Below are 16486 nucleotides of genomic sequence, written 5' to 3' on the forward strand. Positions count from 1 at the left end.
TCCACCAGAAAGGATACCGTTCCACTCAGAGATGCTTATTGATCATCAGGGACTTTAATAACAGAGCAAATTAATGGATGATTCCTCTTATGTTGAGAAAGACCACAGTGTTGGAAAAAGCCAAGCCCAGTAACCCCTGAGAAGAGACTTGAGCGCTTCCTCTCAGACTGCAATTTCAAACACAATGCCTTGGAAGTCATCAATCAATTGGATTTTGTCCCCCTTCCTTGTAAAAAAGCATTTTTAGACCATTACTAGCTGTACCCGCCACACGTTACTGTGGCCAACCTTCTCTCCCCTTCTCTCATTTTTTCTTTCCTTTTTTCCTTCCTTCTCTACCTCTTTCCTTCCTTCCCCTCCCTTTATCTTTCCCCTTTTCTTTCTCTCCCTATTCTTGGACTGCAACTCCCAGCAGTTCTCCTGATCGATTATCTACCTACCTACATATCTCTATGTAATCTATCTTCTCTATCTGAAGGATTGCTGAGAGTTGCAGTCCAGGAATAGGAAACTGGAAATATGCACTGTATTGTCATTTAGCTTTTTTTGGATTTTAAGTCCTTTCCGCTGTTTTTTTATTATTATTTTTTGAGAGGGAGGGTATGAGTGATGGTCATTCATTGGTCTGTTAAGGGTGTAGTGCCCAAATTTTGTGTCAATTCATCCACTGGTTTTTCAATTATGTGAATCCCACAAGCTAACATTACATTTTTATTTATATAGTTGGATCTCAGGGAGGTGGGAAGGTTCACTTGGTATTAAAAATATAGGGCTAGTAGACTGGATAGGATCAGAATCCTGCAGAATTGAAGACACTGACAGTCAGCCCTTGGTTGGACCATGCCTTGCTCAAGGTCTGACTTGCTTTGGGGAGGTCTGTCCCAGAGGAAAACCCCTGTGGAAGTTCCAGCCAAACACGATTGGCAATACAGCTTATAAGGACATCACGTCCCACGAGGAACTGAATGGAGGCAGGATGTCCTCTAGCCAATGGGGGAAGTTCTGGCCTTGTCTGGCTGAGACTATGCCTGGGATCACCTGAGGGGTTGTAGTAAGTATATATGTGTGTGTGTGTAACATTATACAACATATTGCAAAAAAAAATATTAACAGTTTGATATATATTAACTGAGATATATATGTGAATTTGTAACAGTATTTGTAACCAAGACCAAAGAAAGAAAAACTAAATAAAACAAACTGACCTGTAGCTGAGTGGGAGGGAGCCAGCCTACCAACCAGGCACTCCAGCCGCCGCTGAGAGGCCCTCCCACCATCTTTAACTGCTCCAGGGTGGTATTTTCCATTGACTGTCCAGCTGACTAGTGTTCTACTAAGGGCCTAATTCCATTGAGGCGCCTATGTTCTCACAGAGCTGACCACTGGCGAAAGCGAGTGTTGCAATTCGATTGGCGGCTCCACTCCGCCTTCCCTCCCACTGCCCAGCATTGACCTCACTGCTAGCTAACCTGAAGGTACTTCAAGGTGCTGATACCTTATAGGATGACAGCACTGGGAAATTTTACCAACCAGCCTCCCTTTGACCATCAACGTAGTCCTGCAACTGATCTTGGCTTAGATTGGGGCCACTGGCTTCTGTGCTGACACTACTTTTGACTCTGTTCCTTCTGGGTTTTAGTGGGGACTTTTGTTGTTTTTCAGAGGATTTTTTTTCTCACTGGCTCATTTTTATCACTGATGACATCGCTGACTGCCTTCACTAGAATGACAGCAAGGTTGATTTGCACTGAGCGAAATATTTAATTGATAAGTCTGCACAATAATTGGGTCCTGTTAGGGAGAAAAGCAGGATATAAATAAAGATTTATTATTTTATTATAACTAATGATAAAAATGGTAAACATTGCAAGCATTGGAGATGATGGGGCTCATTGAGGAAAACCAGGTCCCTCTAGGCCAACTTTGCCCTTTCCCTCTGGAGCTGAGAGCGTGTGACCTGCTCAATGCCATGCAGTGGGTTTCAAAGGTCTGGCAGTTAAGGAAAGCCCCACAGGCAGCAAAGGCAAGTAGGAACCCTGCCTGCCTGCCTTGAAGAGCAAAGCAGCCCAAAGACACACACTTGATGAGAGAGAGAGAGAAATGAATAATAACTGTTTAATCTGGAGTGAGTGCCATGGGCGGAGTACATCAGAAACGATACAGACAGGCCTTGCCGTGAAAGGCCTGATCTGCAGCATCAGCATCAGGAGGAGAGGATTTGGCTTTGGCTTCTCAGGGAAGGAGGAGGCGGAAGGGAAAGAGGCTCTCCTGGAGGAAGAAGCAGCAGCAGCAGCGAAAGGCAGCGGCAGAGGAGCTCACTTCCCGTAGAACTTTTTGTTGAGCAGGAAGATAAGGAGGTTGACGTTCACTTTAGCCCGGTCAAAGAGCTTCATGACAGCCACTCCCTCGTACTGGAGCTGCAGCAGGTCCTACAGAGAGAGTAAGAGAGAGGGGCTCTATCTCAGTGAGGGGCCAGTCCTCCAAGAGCAGAGGCCAGTGCAGCCCATGCAGGTAGCCATGGCCCTCACCTCAGGCTTGTGGAAGAAGGCACCACAATCTGTGGCTTGAAAAAGGAAGTGGGGGTTTGAAACAAAGAACAAAACATTCTCCTACAAAATACCTCATCCACTCAAATCTAATGCTCACCTTTTCTGGCTAAATTACCTTGCAAAAATTAGGGTGTGCATTAGATTCCTGTCATACTGAAGTAATCTTAATGCTGAGCCAAAAGGGAAGCTGCTTCAGGAGCAGAATGGAGATTCTATAATTTAATGGCCAGGACTCAATGCTATGGTTTCCTGGGATTTGCAGTTTGGTGAGGCATTCACATCCTTTGGCATAGAATTTATTTATTTATTTATTTACAGCATTTATATACCTCTTTTCTTGCTCCTAGGGGGACTCAAAGCGGTTTACACATAGAAAATGACAAAAATTCAATGCCTTACAACTACAATAGTAAAACCACACTTTAAACATGTATCATATTAAAAGCAGTACATCATCAAATACCAAACCAGTTATTAAAACCATAAAACAATCTCATCAGTCGAGTCGCTGTTCCAGTCCTTGTCCCACTAAAAGCTGCATACATCTATTGTCCGAAGGCCTAGTCCCAGAACCATGATTTTAATTTTTTTCTAAAGGTCAGGAGCGAGGGAGCAAATCTTGCCTCCTTTGGGAGTGTGTTCTATGGGCAGGGGGCCACAGCCGAGAAGGCCCTGCTGCTCGTCCCCGCCAGCCGCATTTGTGCTGTTGATGGGAGCAAGAGCAGGGCCTCCCCTTCTATTATACAGCATTATACTCAAGGTTTTCCTTTCCATTGCTGGAAGCTTTGGTATTCTAACACTTTTGTTTATCAAGAAGGAATTCTAATAGAGTAAAGAGAGGGGCCAAGGAGACAGTGCCATCCACAGTCAGGAGCCCCTCCCCCCAACACCAACTGCTGCTCTGGGATCAGAGTAAAGATAGGGGTCCAGGAAGATATACTGTATTTATTTTAATTGTATATTACTTGTAAGCCACTCTGAGTCCCCTTTGGGGTGAGAAGGGCAGCATATAAATGTCATAACTGGATAAATAAATAAATAAGCAGACAGCCACTTTAATGGCCAAATTACAAAGGGTGCCCTTCTGGCAGCTTTTTGCACATTACATTATTTATTTATTTATGGCATTTATATGCCGCCCTTCTAACCCCGAAGGGGACTCAAAGCGGCTTACAAGATATATTTTCATTCAATATATTATTAGCATAGTACAATATCAGTATTATGTATTACTATATTGCACTATACCATTATATTGTAATATTATTAGTAATACATGTAATGTAAATATATAATTATAATTATAATATTATATTAGTATTATTACTAGTATTATATTGTATTACACTATAATATTATAAATATATGTATATACAATATACTATATTATATTATTGGTAAAGACATTCAGCAGGAAATACTTGTTTTGGTTTCAGGGTTTTTAAAATTGAAGTGCACATTAGATTCGATGGAGGATTAGACTCAAAGAAATCTGGTATGTTCTAATACAAAAGGCCTGCCAAGTTAAAGTCAGCAAGGTTATCTTTTCACAAATTAATTGGAACTTGGAACTGGGGTGATATTCAAGACCAAGCCAGCTTCTCTTGGGGAAAAGGGGTGTGGCATGTAAATAAATAAATAAATGTGGACCAAATGAACACTGACACATTTAGTAAGATGAAGAAAGAGCACCAAAAACTATCACTGAAATGCAGTGCCATGACATCCAACTCTACCACACATTACAGAATTAACCTATTTATGAAAACGTATTTGAAACACATTTTAACTAAATGTAGTGAGATGCAGTGAAAAGGGCATCCATAAAATAAAAGCAAATCTCAACACGTAAAGATGCAAGCAGAGCTCATCTAGAGCTCATACCAAATCCACCTCATTCTAGCTTCTCTAAAACAAATTCAGTAACATCTGGAGCCCAGAATCAAAGCAGGTTCTCTGTCTGACAGCTTTTCATGAAGCCATCTTTGCTGCTCCAAAAGGGAGGCAACTACTTCCACAAACATCCTCAAAGAGAAGGGAGCTCTTGCTGCAACACCTTTCAATGAATTTGTTAACTGAATTTCCAAAGGTTTGACTTCAGTCCTGATACGTACTTCTTTTGGCCAAATCTGGCCTTGAAGTGTCATTCAGGCAACTCTGCAACAAAGGGATCAAAGCAACACACACCACCCAAGCTTTTTAGAGGAAAACGGATGGGGTAAAATGGGGGGGAAGAGTTCTTCCTACCTGATAATGCAGCATGAATGTTTCCATCTGAACTCCCATAAACTTTGCTTTGACCTCAAAGTCCCCCACTTCTTCTGTTGGAGCAATTTCAAATATAACGTTTTTAAACCTGCAGAGTTGAGAAAGAGAACAAACTGATATTATCTAACGTGAAGAAGGTTGAAAGCAAAGTGTGAGCACAACATTGCACAATGGAACACAGCTCCTCCTCCACTTAGGATAGAAACAGGGGCCCCCAAGGCAAAAGATGTTGCTCCTCTCTTCAGTGAGCCAAAGCCTTGTGCCCTCCCGCCCCCGGACTCCACCTCCAGCCCCCTCCCTATGCATCTCTAAGCCTGCCCCCTGCTTTGAGGCACTCACTGGCTGCTCTGCAGGTCCTCGATCTCCAGGAGCACCCCCTTTTCGTGCAGCCGTGCTGCTGTGTACTTCAGGGAGATCTTCTTGCTCTTTTTCCCTTTCATTTCGCGTGGTTTTTTTGAGACTCTGGGAAGAAAGAGGTAAGTATGTATGCTCAGTGGCTATGTGACATTTCCCTTTGTCTGCGTAGCAGATATAGCTATTATAAAACACAATACTGGAGTCTGTGTGTCTGCTTCTTGATCTGAAAGTGCCTTATGTACTCTGCCCCATTGAAAATGATTAAAGAACATTTTAAAGGTTCAGAAAGGATTCATGATACAGGCACTCACTTTCCCTTGCTGGCCAAGTTGTCCAAACAGGTCTTGATGTAGCTCTTGTAGTAGTCCACCTGTTCCTCATAAAACGTCGCTTTGGAATTCAGCGCATTGTGGGTCTGCTGCAGCTTCACCAGCTCTGCTTTCCTCCTCTGGCGATATCGGCGCTGGTTCCGGATATCCTAGAGCAGGAAGGAGCCCACATAAAACAAGCCAGCAGGGAGCTCAATCTGAATCATGCAAAAGGCACAAGCCAAGGCCAGGCATGATTTCCGGTATATGTTTTGCAAAGCATATGCCTCGGTATTAATGCTGAGCAAAAAAATCACATTTATGCAAATAGCACCTCCAGCTCCCTATCACCGCCCCCCGCCCCCGCGCCCAGCCCCTCCTCCAAATTACTGTTTCTTTTTTGTAGGAGGGACTGAGAAAAAGAGGAGAAAAAGAGAAACCCAAGGAAACAGTGGAGCTTCCACGCAACTCAGATAGAGCGAAGGCAAGGCAAAGGACTGAGTGAAGGAGTAAGGAAAGGCCTCCATTAAGATGCCGTCCCTACTTGCCCCATGCGTGTGAGAGAGAGACAAGCCTGAGCAAACTTCAGCTCTCCCTCCAGGTGTTTTGCACTTCTGTGGGCTCTTATTAAGGGAGTTGAAGTTCAAAAGACCTGGAAAGAGAGCCAAAGTTGGCCCATGCCTGGCCTAGAAGATGATCTGTACAATATTTAAGAGGGCTGGAGTAAGTAGAGTGAGAGCTGTTGCAAAATCCACCTCTTTGGGCTGCACCCTAGTCACAAGTTAGGGTCCCAAGTCCCCATGAGAGGGGGACTCTGAGGGCCCCCTCCTTTTTTCTCCTCTGTGTTCTTCTTTTCTTCTCTCTCTTTCTACTCCTCTTCCACTTCTTCCTCCTTATTCCCCTCTCTCTGTTCCTCCCCATAACCCCAGAGCTCCTTCCCAGTCGTTCTTACATTGTGAGGGTTTACTTCTACAGACAGTGATACCTTTACTTAAGATCTCAAACTGATTTTTCCTATGTTATTAATCCATTCTACCCACCCCCATTTTTGTTACGTGTTTTAAAATAAGAAAATGTACTTTATAAATAACAAACAATGTATAACTGCACATTCACATGAAATAATAACAAAAGCAAGGTCAACTTCAAGACGGTTTTAAACGGTGTATTTTAATATTGAGACAAACGTTTTTAATGTTTATGTATGCATATAATGCATTCTTGTCCCGGCATTGAATGTTTGCCGTATATATGCTGTGCTCTGCCCTGAGTAACCTTCGGGGTGAGAAGGGCGGAATATAAATGTTTTAAATTAAATAAATAATAATTAATATGATAGATCCACAAAGTAGTGGCAAGGAAGCCCAAAACCCAAAGTGAAGAGGCAGAAGCATCCTTTTTTTCTTCATACTGTCCTCCTTCCAGCCTCCCTCCCTCTCTCTTTACATGAAGCCAAACAGACCAGGAATAAAAAGCACACATAATCAACTAACCCAGAGTTCCTCAAAGCAGACAAGAGCCAAGTAGACAGCAATCTTCCAAAGCGGATAAGAGCATGAGGCTCGGAGGCAGCTCCCTTGAAGCCCTAAAGCCCTACACTCATGTACTCGCTCTTAATTCAAAATACTGCTTGTATGTCAAAGCTAAACCTGGGCCAAGCAGTGGATCTGCACTAAAAAGTCTCTTAAATTGGGATGCTCTTAAGTAGAGGTTCCACTTATACAGTGGAACCTCTACTTAAGAGCATCCCAATTTAAGAGATCAAGAAATGCAAGGGCAAGGGAGAATCTCAGAACATTAGCTGAAATACAGAAATACAGGAGAGTTGGCCACTCTTGAGGTGATACAGATCTTTCAGATCTTTTGACAGTGGTCAAAATACACCTGCACGCATGCATGCCCCCCCCCCCCCAAGTTTCCAACCTTAGCGACGTCGTTTATCAGGTCCTGGTATCCGTTCTGGGGCTTGGCCAGGCCCAGCTCCACCAGCTTTTTCAGCCCCGACCGAATTTTCTCCTTTTTCTCTTGGAGGCTCAGGTTGCTGTCTTCCTTCGCCGCCTGAGGGGTCTTCATCTTGTCCGGGGTCCTGGCGTCCCGGATGGCACGTCTTTGCATGGCTCTTTGGTGCTCAGCTTCCTAGAAAAAACAGAGGTAATTCCTTGAATGGCCGGCCAACCAACCCACGCTCAGAGTGGGGACTGCCTGCCTGAGGCTGTGCTAAAGAGGTGGGGGATCTCTTGGGTGGTGGGCTTATTAACAAAAGACCCTCCTCATAAATGCACAGCAGAGCAACTAACTTATTAGCAGCAACGTGACCCGTACTAGTAGCCAAAAATGATAAAAAGAACAAAAACACACAGGCCAATGTTATCTCTTCCATAGGAGGCTTTTCTTAATAGCAAAATAATATGGTTGCACTATTTACAAGGTTTCCATGACACAAATGAAGTTCAACCTTCACACCGGGGCATAACACATGAGCCTTTACACATGAGGCCTTCAACCTGGGGCTTCTTTTACTGAAGCTTCTCACACCAGGCCTTCTTCATATTGGCCTACCTTACATAGACTGAGACCTTCCTCCCATTGGGGTTTACCTCAGACTCCTTAGGATAACACTAGCTTTGGCCCACTGACTCTAACAGGCTTTGGCCTACTCACTCTCTTCAGGACGGTAATAGCTTTGGCCCACTGACTCTGACAGACTTCAGCCTATTCACTCTCCTCAGTGCTACACTAGCTTTGTCCCACTGACTCTGACAGGCCTCTGCCTACTCACTCTCCTCAGTGCTACACTAGCTTTGTCCCACTGACTCTGACAGGCCTCGGCCTACTCACTCTCCTCAGTGGTACACTAGCTTTGTCCCACTGACTCTGACAGGCCTCGGTCTACTCACTCTCCTCAGTGCTACACTAGCTTTGTCCCACTGTCTCTGACAGGCTTCGGCCTACTCACTCTCCTCAGGACAACACCAGCTTTGGCTCACTGACTCTAACAGGCTTCGGCCTACTCACTCTCCTCAGGACAACACTAGCTTTGGCTCACTGACTCTAACAGGCTTCGGCCTACTCACTCTCCTCAGGACAACACTAGCTTTGGCTCACTGACTCTAACAGGCTTCGGCCTACTCACTCTCCTCAGGACAACACTAGCTTTGGCTCACTGACTAATAGGCTTCAGCCCACTCATTCTTCTCAGGACAACACTAACTTTGGCCCACTAACTCTAACAGGCTTCGGCCTACTCACTCTCCTTAGGACAACACTAGCTTTGGCCCACTGACTCTAACACGCTTCGGCCTACTCATTCTTCTCAGGACAACACTAGCTTTGGCCCACTGACTCATTATTATTATTATTATTATTATTATTATTAATAATAATAATAATAATAATTTTATTGAAAATATAAGATTACATGGAAAGTGTGGAAACAATATATTTGAAGTAAAAAAAAGAGTGAGAAAGGGAGGGAGGAAAGAGAGAAGTAAGAAATTTAGAGAAAAAGAAAATGGAATAAAAAAGAAAAGAAAATAAGATGAAAAATATTAATAAACACAATAGTAGTAATAATAAAATAAAAAATAAAAAACACTCTTTTTTGTGCTTGATTCACACCTTTGTAATCCAAAATACCCAGTTAATGCTTAATATTTCTGACAGGGCCCTCCCGAGGCTCACCTGCTCACGGCTGGCTGGAACCTCCAGGATTTCCGCCAGTGTCTCTCCCGGTTGGAAGCGGATCACATCCACTATTAAGCGCTTGGTGCTGGAAAACAAAACAGAGAGAGCAAAGACATCATATTATCAAAGGCTTTCATGGCTAGACTCACTGGGGTGTTGTAGTGTGGTTTCCGGGCTGTATGGCCATGCAAATGCAGGCAAAACATCAGGAGAGACACAAAGGACCAGCCCCCTCTCACCCTCAACAGCCGGTTGGGAGAAGCACAAAGTCTGCTTTGAGAAATCCCCTCTCGCATGCCAGCCCCAAAGCCAATTGCCCTTCATGGTCCCAGACAACAGAAGGGAAGGAAAGGAAGATGTACTCCCAACTACACTCAAGCCCATAGTGTGATGCAGCAGCTCAAAAGGCCATTCTCCCAGGGAGGAGGAAATACCGCCATGAAGGGCTCCAGTGGCTTGCGTTACTTACTTCAGCAGAATGGTCTTGGCATCCATCTCTGCGTTCTCGTCCTCGGGAACATCGAATTTGTTAGTCAGCGTGAGAGAGACTTCCGTTTTGGCCAACATGTCCTTCCCCGGGTCGTTCACGCCTCCAGATCCCTCTCCTGAGAGGGAGAGACAGACAGACAGGACCATGAGCTTCCCTGCCCTTCCTCTCTCGACACTACCTGCAGAGAGTGGGGCTGAACTCCATGGCCCTCAAGGGCCCCTCCAACCCTGTGGTCCTGCCTCCTCTTCAATACCTCTTCAGCAAAGAAGAAAGATAAGGCCACCAAGGCTGAGGCAGTGTCTGATTGGGCCTTTCAGCACCCGTTTCACCCTCCTCGAGGCCCACTCTTCAGGGAAAGTGGGATAGAAGTGACCACCCGACTAAGAACAACTATTCCCATCTCCCATTTCCTACATACAGACACAACCCAGAGGCTCACCTATCAGGGATTCAATAGTGGGAACTTCCCCCAAGTCATCCAGGAGTTCGTGAATGGGGTCGTTGTGTTCAGGCGCAATGGCATCTTGATGGTCCAAAAGCAGCTGATGAGAGAGAAACAGGGAGGGATTCCTAGTTAGCCGATGCATTTAAAGGATTTCAGGGTTTTAACTTTTTATTTTGAAGACTGTTAATATTTAATTTTATTTTAATGTTTGTATATTTTTAGGTTTTACATTGTATTATTGTATTGGCTTTACTGTATTGGCTTTACTTTACTGAAAAGCATAGGTTTTTAAATGCTGTGTGTTATTGTTATTATTGTTATTGTTTATTGCTTATTGTGTATTTTTTTGTTTTTGAGTTTTGTTTAGTTTAGTTTATTTTGTTTGTATTGAATTTTTGTTATTACCTTTGTTTATTGATGTGCTGTGGGCTTGGCCTCATGTAAGCCGTACCAAGTCCCTTGGGGAGATGGTAGCAGGGTACAAATAAAGTTTTTTATTATTATTATTATTATTACTTTTTCTCTTTTTTAGAGAGAAAAGTGGAGTACACATTATACTAGGAAAGGTAGTAGTAGTATATACATATAATGTTATAATATTACATAATACAATATAATACTAATAATAATATATTATAATTATATATTTTATATTACATGTAATATTACTAATAATATGACAATACAATGGTATAGCACAATATAATAATATATAATACTGATATTGTACTATACTAATGATATAATATATTGTATGTATATATATCTTGTAAGCCGCTCTGGGTCCCCTTCAGGGTGAGAAGGGCAGCATATAAATGTTGTAAACAAACAAATAAATAAATAAATAGTATCCTATAGCCTCCTTCCTTATTTTCTGCTGCCTTTTAAACTAGGACTCAAAGCAATGGGTTCAAATTCCAGGAAAGGAGATTCCACCTGAACATTACGAAGACCTTCCTGACCGTACAAGCTGTTCAACAGTGGAACTCTCTGCCTCAAAGTGTAGTGGAAGCTTCTTCCTTGGAAATTTTTAAACATAGGCTGAATGACCATCTGTCATTTTTCCTGCATGGCAGGGGGTTAGACTAGATGGCCCATGTGGTCTCTTCCAACTTTATGATTCTATGAAGGACTTACTGTGTGCGTATTGATTATTTCTCCAATGGAAATGTAAATAACGGGCTTCGTCAGGGTCACCAAGTCCGAGTACTCATCCACATTGAACTTGTCTTGCAGTTCGGGGACCTCGCAGGCCGCCTGGAAGAAGCGCCTGTGGAAAGGAAAGGCAAGGGAGAATCGGCAACCATCTTTCTCTCACGAATGCTTGGGTTTCCCCATTTCTATTCTTCTGACACAAAGAATGATAGCAAAGAGACTCCTATGCCCATCTACATAGAGAAGTCTTGTGGCTCAGTCTAGAGAGAAGCCTTGGTTGACAGGAGTCAACAAACTCCTCTCCAACAGCCATCTTTCTGATCACACCAAAGTACGAGGCAAACATACAATTCTAGATAGGAAATGCCCATCAATGTGGCAACATTTCATGTTTGGTTTTGCGCACTGATCCTTCTTGACTTTTTTTTTTAAGTAAGTGCTCCAAATACTTTCCTTGCAACAAGATGGGCTGAGCCGGACGGCAGGCCTCCATACCTATTTTAACTGCATTTTCTAACTCAAATGATATTTAATTCTATTTTAATGTTTTTTATATCAGTAGATTTTAAATTGTATTTAAATGCTTTTAGTATAAGCTGCTTTGAGTCTCCTTGTGGAGAGAAAAAGTGGGGTATAAATACATATCATAATAATAACAACAATACATTCCAATACTAACAATAGATACATAGTCTCTTTGAGTGTCCTTGTGGAGAGAAAAGTTGGGTAATAATAATAATAATAATAATAACAATAATAATAATAACTTTATTTATACCCCGCCACCATCTCCCTAAGGGGACTCAGGGCGGCTTACATGAGGCCAAGCCCAGTAATACAATAAAACAATATACAACAAGAACACAGCAAAAAATAGAAGAAAATAAAAATAAAATACAAGAACCAATATGATATACACATCAAACAATATAAATGGAAATATAAATAAACATAATAACAACAATACATTCCAGTACTAATAATAGACACATTGCCACTTTGAGTCTCCTTGTGGAGAGAAAAGAGGGATATAAATAAATAAAATAATAATAACAACCACAACAACAACAACAACAACATATTCCAGTACTAATAATAGATACATATGCGCTTTGAGTCTACTTGTGGAGAGAAAAAGTGGGGTACCAATAAACATAAACATAATAACGCACACATTGCTGTTCCAAAGCCAGTGGGATTTCATGGGAGAAGGCCTGTCTCCCACATCTCCTCTTCCTGGAATGTTTTCGCATTGCTCTCCCAGAGCCACCCCTGCCACCTCGACCTGCATTTCCAAATATACCCCATTTTCACCTGGAATTCCTTACCTGAATTTTTGGTAGGACTGAGACAGGTACTCGTTAATGATACTGAGGTGGGCATTGTCCCCCAGGAACATCTTGTTGGACGCCGCGTGTTGCAGCATCTTGGCAATGGAACCCAGATTCCTCCGCTGATCGGTGGTCAGCTGCCCTCCAGCTGACATGTCAATGATGTCAAAGGCGTCTGGAGCCACGATGGCCGGGTTCATGTACCGATAGTAGAGGAGGTTGCCTACAATCTGCAGAGAGAGTAGAAGGAAGGCGTAAAGAGGGAGAGAGAGAGGACTTAGGTGGATTCTCTGGGATCCCCAAGCAGACAAGAAAGATCCCCTTGTCCTAGAATCAAACAGTTGCAAGAGACCACATGGGTCATCTAGCACCACCCCCTTTTTCCATGCAGGAAAAGCACAATCAAAGCACCCCTGACAGATGGCCCCATTCCAAGTTGCTCAGGTGCAAAGAGAGGCAGAAGGGAGGCAAAAGATACTCAGAAGGAAAAGAGAATGCCAAACACACCCAGAAAAATACACATTGAGGATCCATTTCTCTTACTTTAAGATAGGCCTCTTTAACCTGTGGCCTTCCCTCCTTCCAGGTGTTTTGGACTTCAGCTCCCAGAATTCCTGGCCATTGAACGAGAAGGAAGTAGGGGCTTCTGGGAGTTGGATGCCCCAAACCCTTGGAAGTTGAAGAGGCCTGCTCTAGAAGATATCTTGCTAAACTTTGGGAAACCTTCTTCTTTTACAGGAGAAGCCAAGAAAAGTGGGAAGCGAATATACTGGAGCTGCATTCCAGGGAGGAATGTCTCCGAGCTCTGGCAAAGGTTGCCAGGCTGGGTAAATGGAACAACACTTAACAGCAATGAAAAAAACCAACCCTATTTTATGTGAGTCTGTAACCTAAAACGGGTGTGTGCCAACCTTGGAAAACAACTATCGTATATACTTGAGTATAGTCCGAGTTTTTCAGCCCTTTTTTAGACTGAAAAAGCCCTCCTCAGGTTATACTTGAGTCATTTATTTATTATTTTATGCTGTTATTATTAATACAATTACATGTATTATTATACTCTTATTAAATTTACATTATTTTACTCTATCATTACATTTTTCGTCTAGAGAGGCCCTGCTCTTGGTCCCACCGGCCTCGCAAGCGTGTCTGGTGGGGACGAGGGACAGGGCCTTCTCGGTGGTGGCCCCTCAAATCTGGAACTCTCTCCCACTGGAGATCAGAATCACCCCGTCTATCCTGACATTTAGGAAACAGGTGAAGATCTGGTTATGGAGACAGGCATTCGACGAGTGAGCCAACACCCTGAGATATGGATGGATGATGCTGAGCAACGATTTTAGTGTGACAACTGACAATTATAGTTATTGATTGTAATTGCTGTTTTAATGTTTTACTGTAATATGTATTATGATGTTTTATTGATTGTATGTGATATTATGGTTGGAAACCGGTCTGAGTCCCTCAAGAGAGGTGAGAAGGCCGGTATACAAAACTTTTAAATAAATAAATAATATTATTTTACTATATTTTTATTATTACATTATTTTACTCTATTATTATGATTACATTTACATTATTTTACTCTAATATTGTTGCTATTATTACATTTATATTATTTTATTCTATTATTATTTTTATTACATGTTATATTTTACTCTATTATTACTGGAAGGATACGTAAGCACGTTTACAATGAAGAAGATTAGAATAATGATTTAAGCAGAGTTGGACAGTCTTATCTTAAATTACAGTTTTATGTAAATATTCAAAAACATTTAACCTACTAATTTAATGTAATTTTATTGGTATCTATTTCTATTTGGAAATTAACCTGTAGCTGCTGCATTGCCCACCCTCAGCTTATACTTGAGTCAACATGTTTTCCCAGGTTTTGTGGTAAAATTAGGTGCCTCGGTTTATATTCGGGTCGGCTTATACATGAGTATATATGGTAGTAAAGATATTTTCAGGGAAAGCAAGGGCAGATTATTTTCTAGCAATACAAAATTATCAATAATTTTCTTGAACATACATTACAAATTATTTCAGAGAAACTGGAATCTAAATTATATCACAGTGATCTCAAGGAAAATTCTGGAAAGAAAGACTGTGGGGGGGGGGGGGGAAGCATTTGCCTGAAAGGAATTGTGGGAGTTGAAGTCCAAAACACCTGGAGTGGAGGAGAGTTGAAGTTTACCCCTGCCTGCATTAGGCAGCCGAGGGCCATGGAAACACCTCTGGGGGTGCCTGGGGTATGGAGAAGAGCTTTTGGTCCCACTGGGACCACGAGGGGGAGGGCCACAAGGTGCCTGCAAAAGTGGGGGGAAACCCTGAAACCAGGGTCAAGCTCCATCCATCCAGAAGGGCTTTAGCCCAGAGTGGTCTTTCTTCCTGGTAAGCCCCGATCCCATACTACCCCCATACTACCAGCCCCGGCCCCATACTATGCCAAAGGAGGCTCCCCAGCTAGGCATACATAGGCTTGAAAAAGAAGTGATTCACCTGCAGAGAAAGCCTAGACTCGATGCCTCAGAGCAGGAAAGCACAGAACTAGAAGAAAGAGAGAAGAAAACAGCATTCAGGTCCTTCTTGAGGAAGAGGTGCATCCCCCCCCCCTTTTTTTTTCTAGGAACTGACTACTCGGAACAAATCTCACTGAAAAGAAGGCCAGCTGGTGTGCCCTCTCCGCGAAAGGACAGGAAAGCGGGCCCCAGCCCGGCAGTGGCCCGTCAAAGAAGCAGCGTCAGCCCAGCAGAGAGAGAAGCAGATGTGGCAGAAGCAAAGAGCGTGGCCCCTAATGACCCTTGGGGAGAAGGAAGGAAGGAATTAAGGAAGGTGCAAGGTGCTCACCTTCAGCAGCTCGTCCTCGCTGGCATCAGGGAACTTTTCATGCAGAGAATCCTTCAGGACTTTGGCAATGAAGCGCATCCCGTACCTGCCGAAGGGATAAGGCAGAAAGGGGTGGGAAATGAAGAGACGGAATGGGCCCCGCTCCCCCCTTGGCCCGCTTCCCCACTCTGAGACTCACGGGATTTTCTCCAGGGAGCTGATGATGGCCAGCAGGAACTTGTCGGTCACGGACCGCATGTTCCTGAGGGAGATGTCCAGGCGGGTCTGGACCTCCTCATGGGACAGGGCCTGCTCCGGCGTCACGTCATACGGCAGCTTACTGGGAGGAAGCAAAGGCCCTGAAGGTGAGTCCCAAAGGGTCCAAGGAGCCCAGCTCACCTGCTCTAAAGTCTGATACAAAAGAGGCGGCCCCTCAACTCCTCTCCCCAAGAGCTGGCAAAGCAGGAATTAGGGAAAGGCTGGCTTCTATCTACATCTGCTCTATCATTAAGGGCCCGGTGTCTCTATTTAAAGAGGGAAATTATTATTTTATTATTATTATTTACTTCTGGTGACTCGAGGCGGTTTACAAGGCAAAATTCAATGCCATAGAAACACAAATACAATATAAAAACGTTAACATCAATAAAAATCATAACAATAACAATAAAACATAACTTATTTATTAGGAAATAACAACTGTCTGTTCACCAAGTGTAATGGGTGCAATTAGCAAGCTAGGTATGTATATATGGAGTATTTATTTATCGTGTCATCAGCAACCATACCAGTGTATTACATTTCTAACAGAACAAAACAAACAAACAGATTAAAAAAACAAACTGCAAACTTGGTAGGATCCACCATTAAAATGTGAGTAACCATGAAGGTAGGGCCTTCTGGTTGTGCAGCGGGTTAAATTGCTGAACTGCTGAACTTCTAGTGTTTTTCAATGTTGGCTCTTTCTCCCACCCTGGACATTATTTGGTGGATGATTTTTGGATCATGTAGTTTTAATATTTATACTAGGTTGTTTTTAATGCTTTGTTTTAGCATTTGCATGTTTA

General features: G+C 43.0%; 1 protein-coding gene across 1 annotated transcript in view; it reads right to left on the reverse strand.

Moving 5' to 3' along the window:
• Positions 1–2101: 2101 nt before the first annotated feature.
• Positions 2102–16486, reverse strand: part of IQGAP1 (IQ motif containing GTPase activating protein 1) — a 47393-nt gene continuing 33008 nt past the window's right edge. The window contains exons 27-38 of the mRNA XM_060755481.2: positions 15619–15759; positions 15441–15525; positions 12585–12817; positions 11239–11371; positions 10096–10198; positions 9636–9771; positions 9164–9251; positions 7406–7618; positions 5486–5652; positions 5157–5279; positions 4797–4905; positions 2102–2429 (exon numbers count right to left, since the gene is read on the reverse strand). Coding sequence (XP_060611464.2) covers positions 2316–2429; positions 4797–4905; positions 5157–5279; positions 5486–5652; positions 7406–7618; positions 9164–9251; positions 9636–9771; positions 10096–10198; positions 11239–11371; positions 12585–12817; positions 15441–15525; positions 15619–15759 — 1645 coding nt within the window. The 3' untranslated portion in view covers positions 2102–2315. The remainder of the gene's footprint in view (positions 2430–4796; positions 4906–5156; positions 5280–5485; positions 5653–7405; positions 7619–9163; positions 9252–9635; positions 9772–10095; positions 10199–11238; positions 11372–12584; positions 12818–15440; positions 15526–15618; positions 15760–16486) is intronic.

Source organism: Anolis sagrei, chromosome 9 (assembly GCF_037176765.1).
Source record: "Anolis sagrei isolate rAnoSag1 chromosome 9, rAnoSag1.mat, whole genome shotgun sequence".
NCBI classification, from domain to species: domain Eukaryota; kingdom Metazoa; phylum Chordata; class Lepidosauria; order Squamata; family Dactyloidae; genus Anolis; species Anolis sagrei.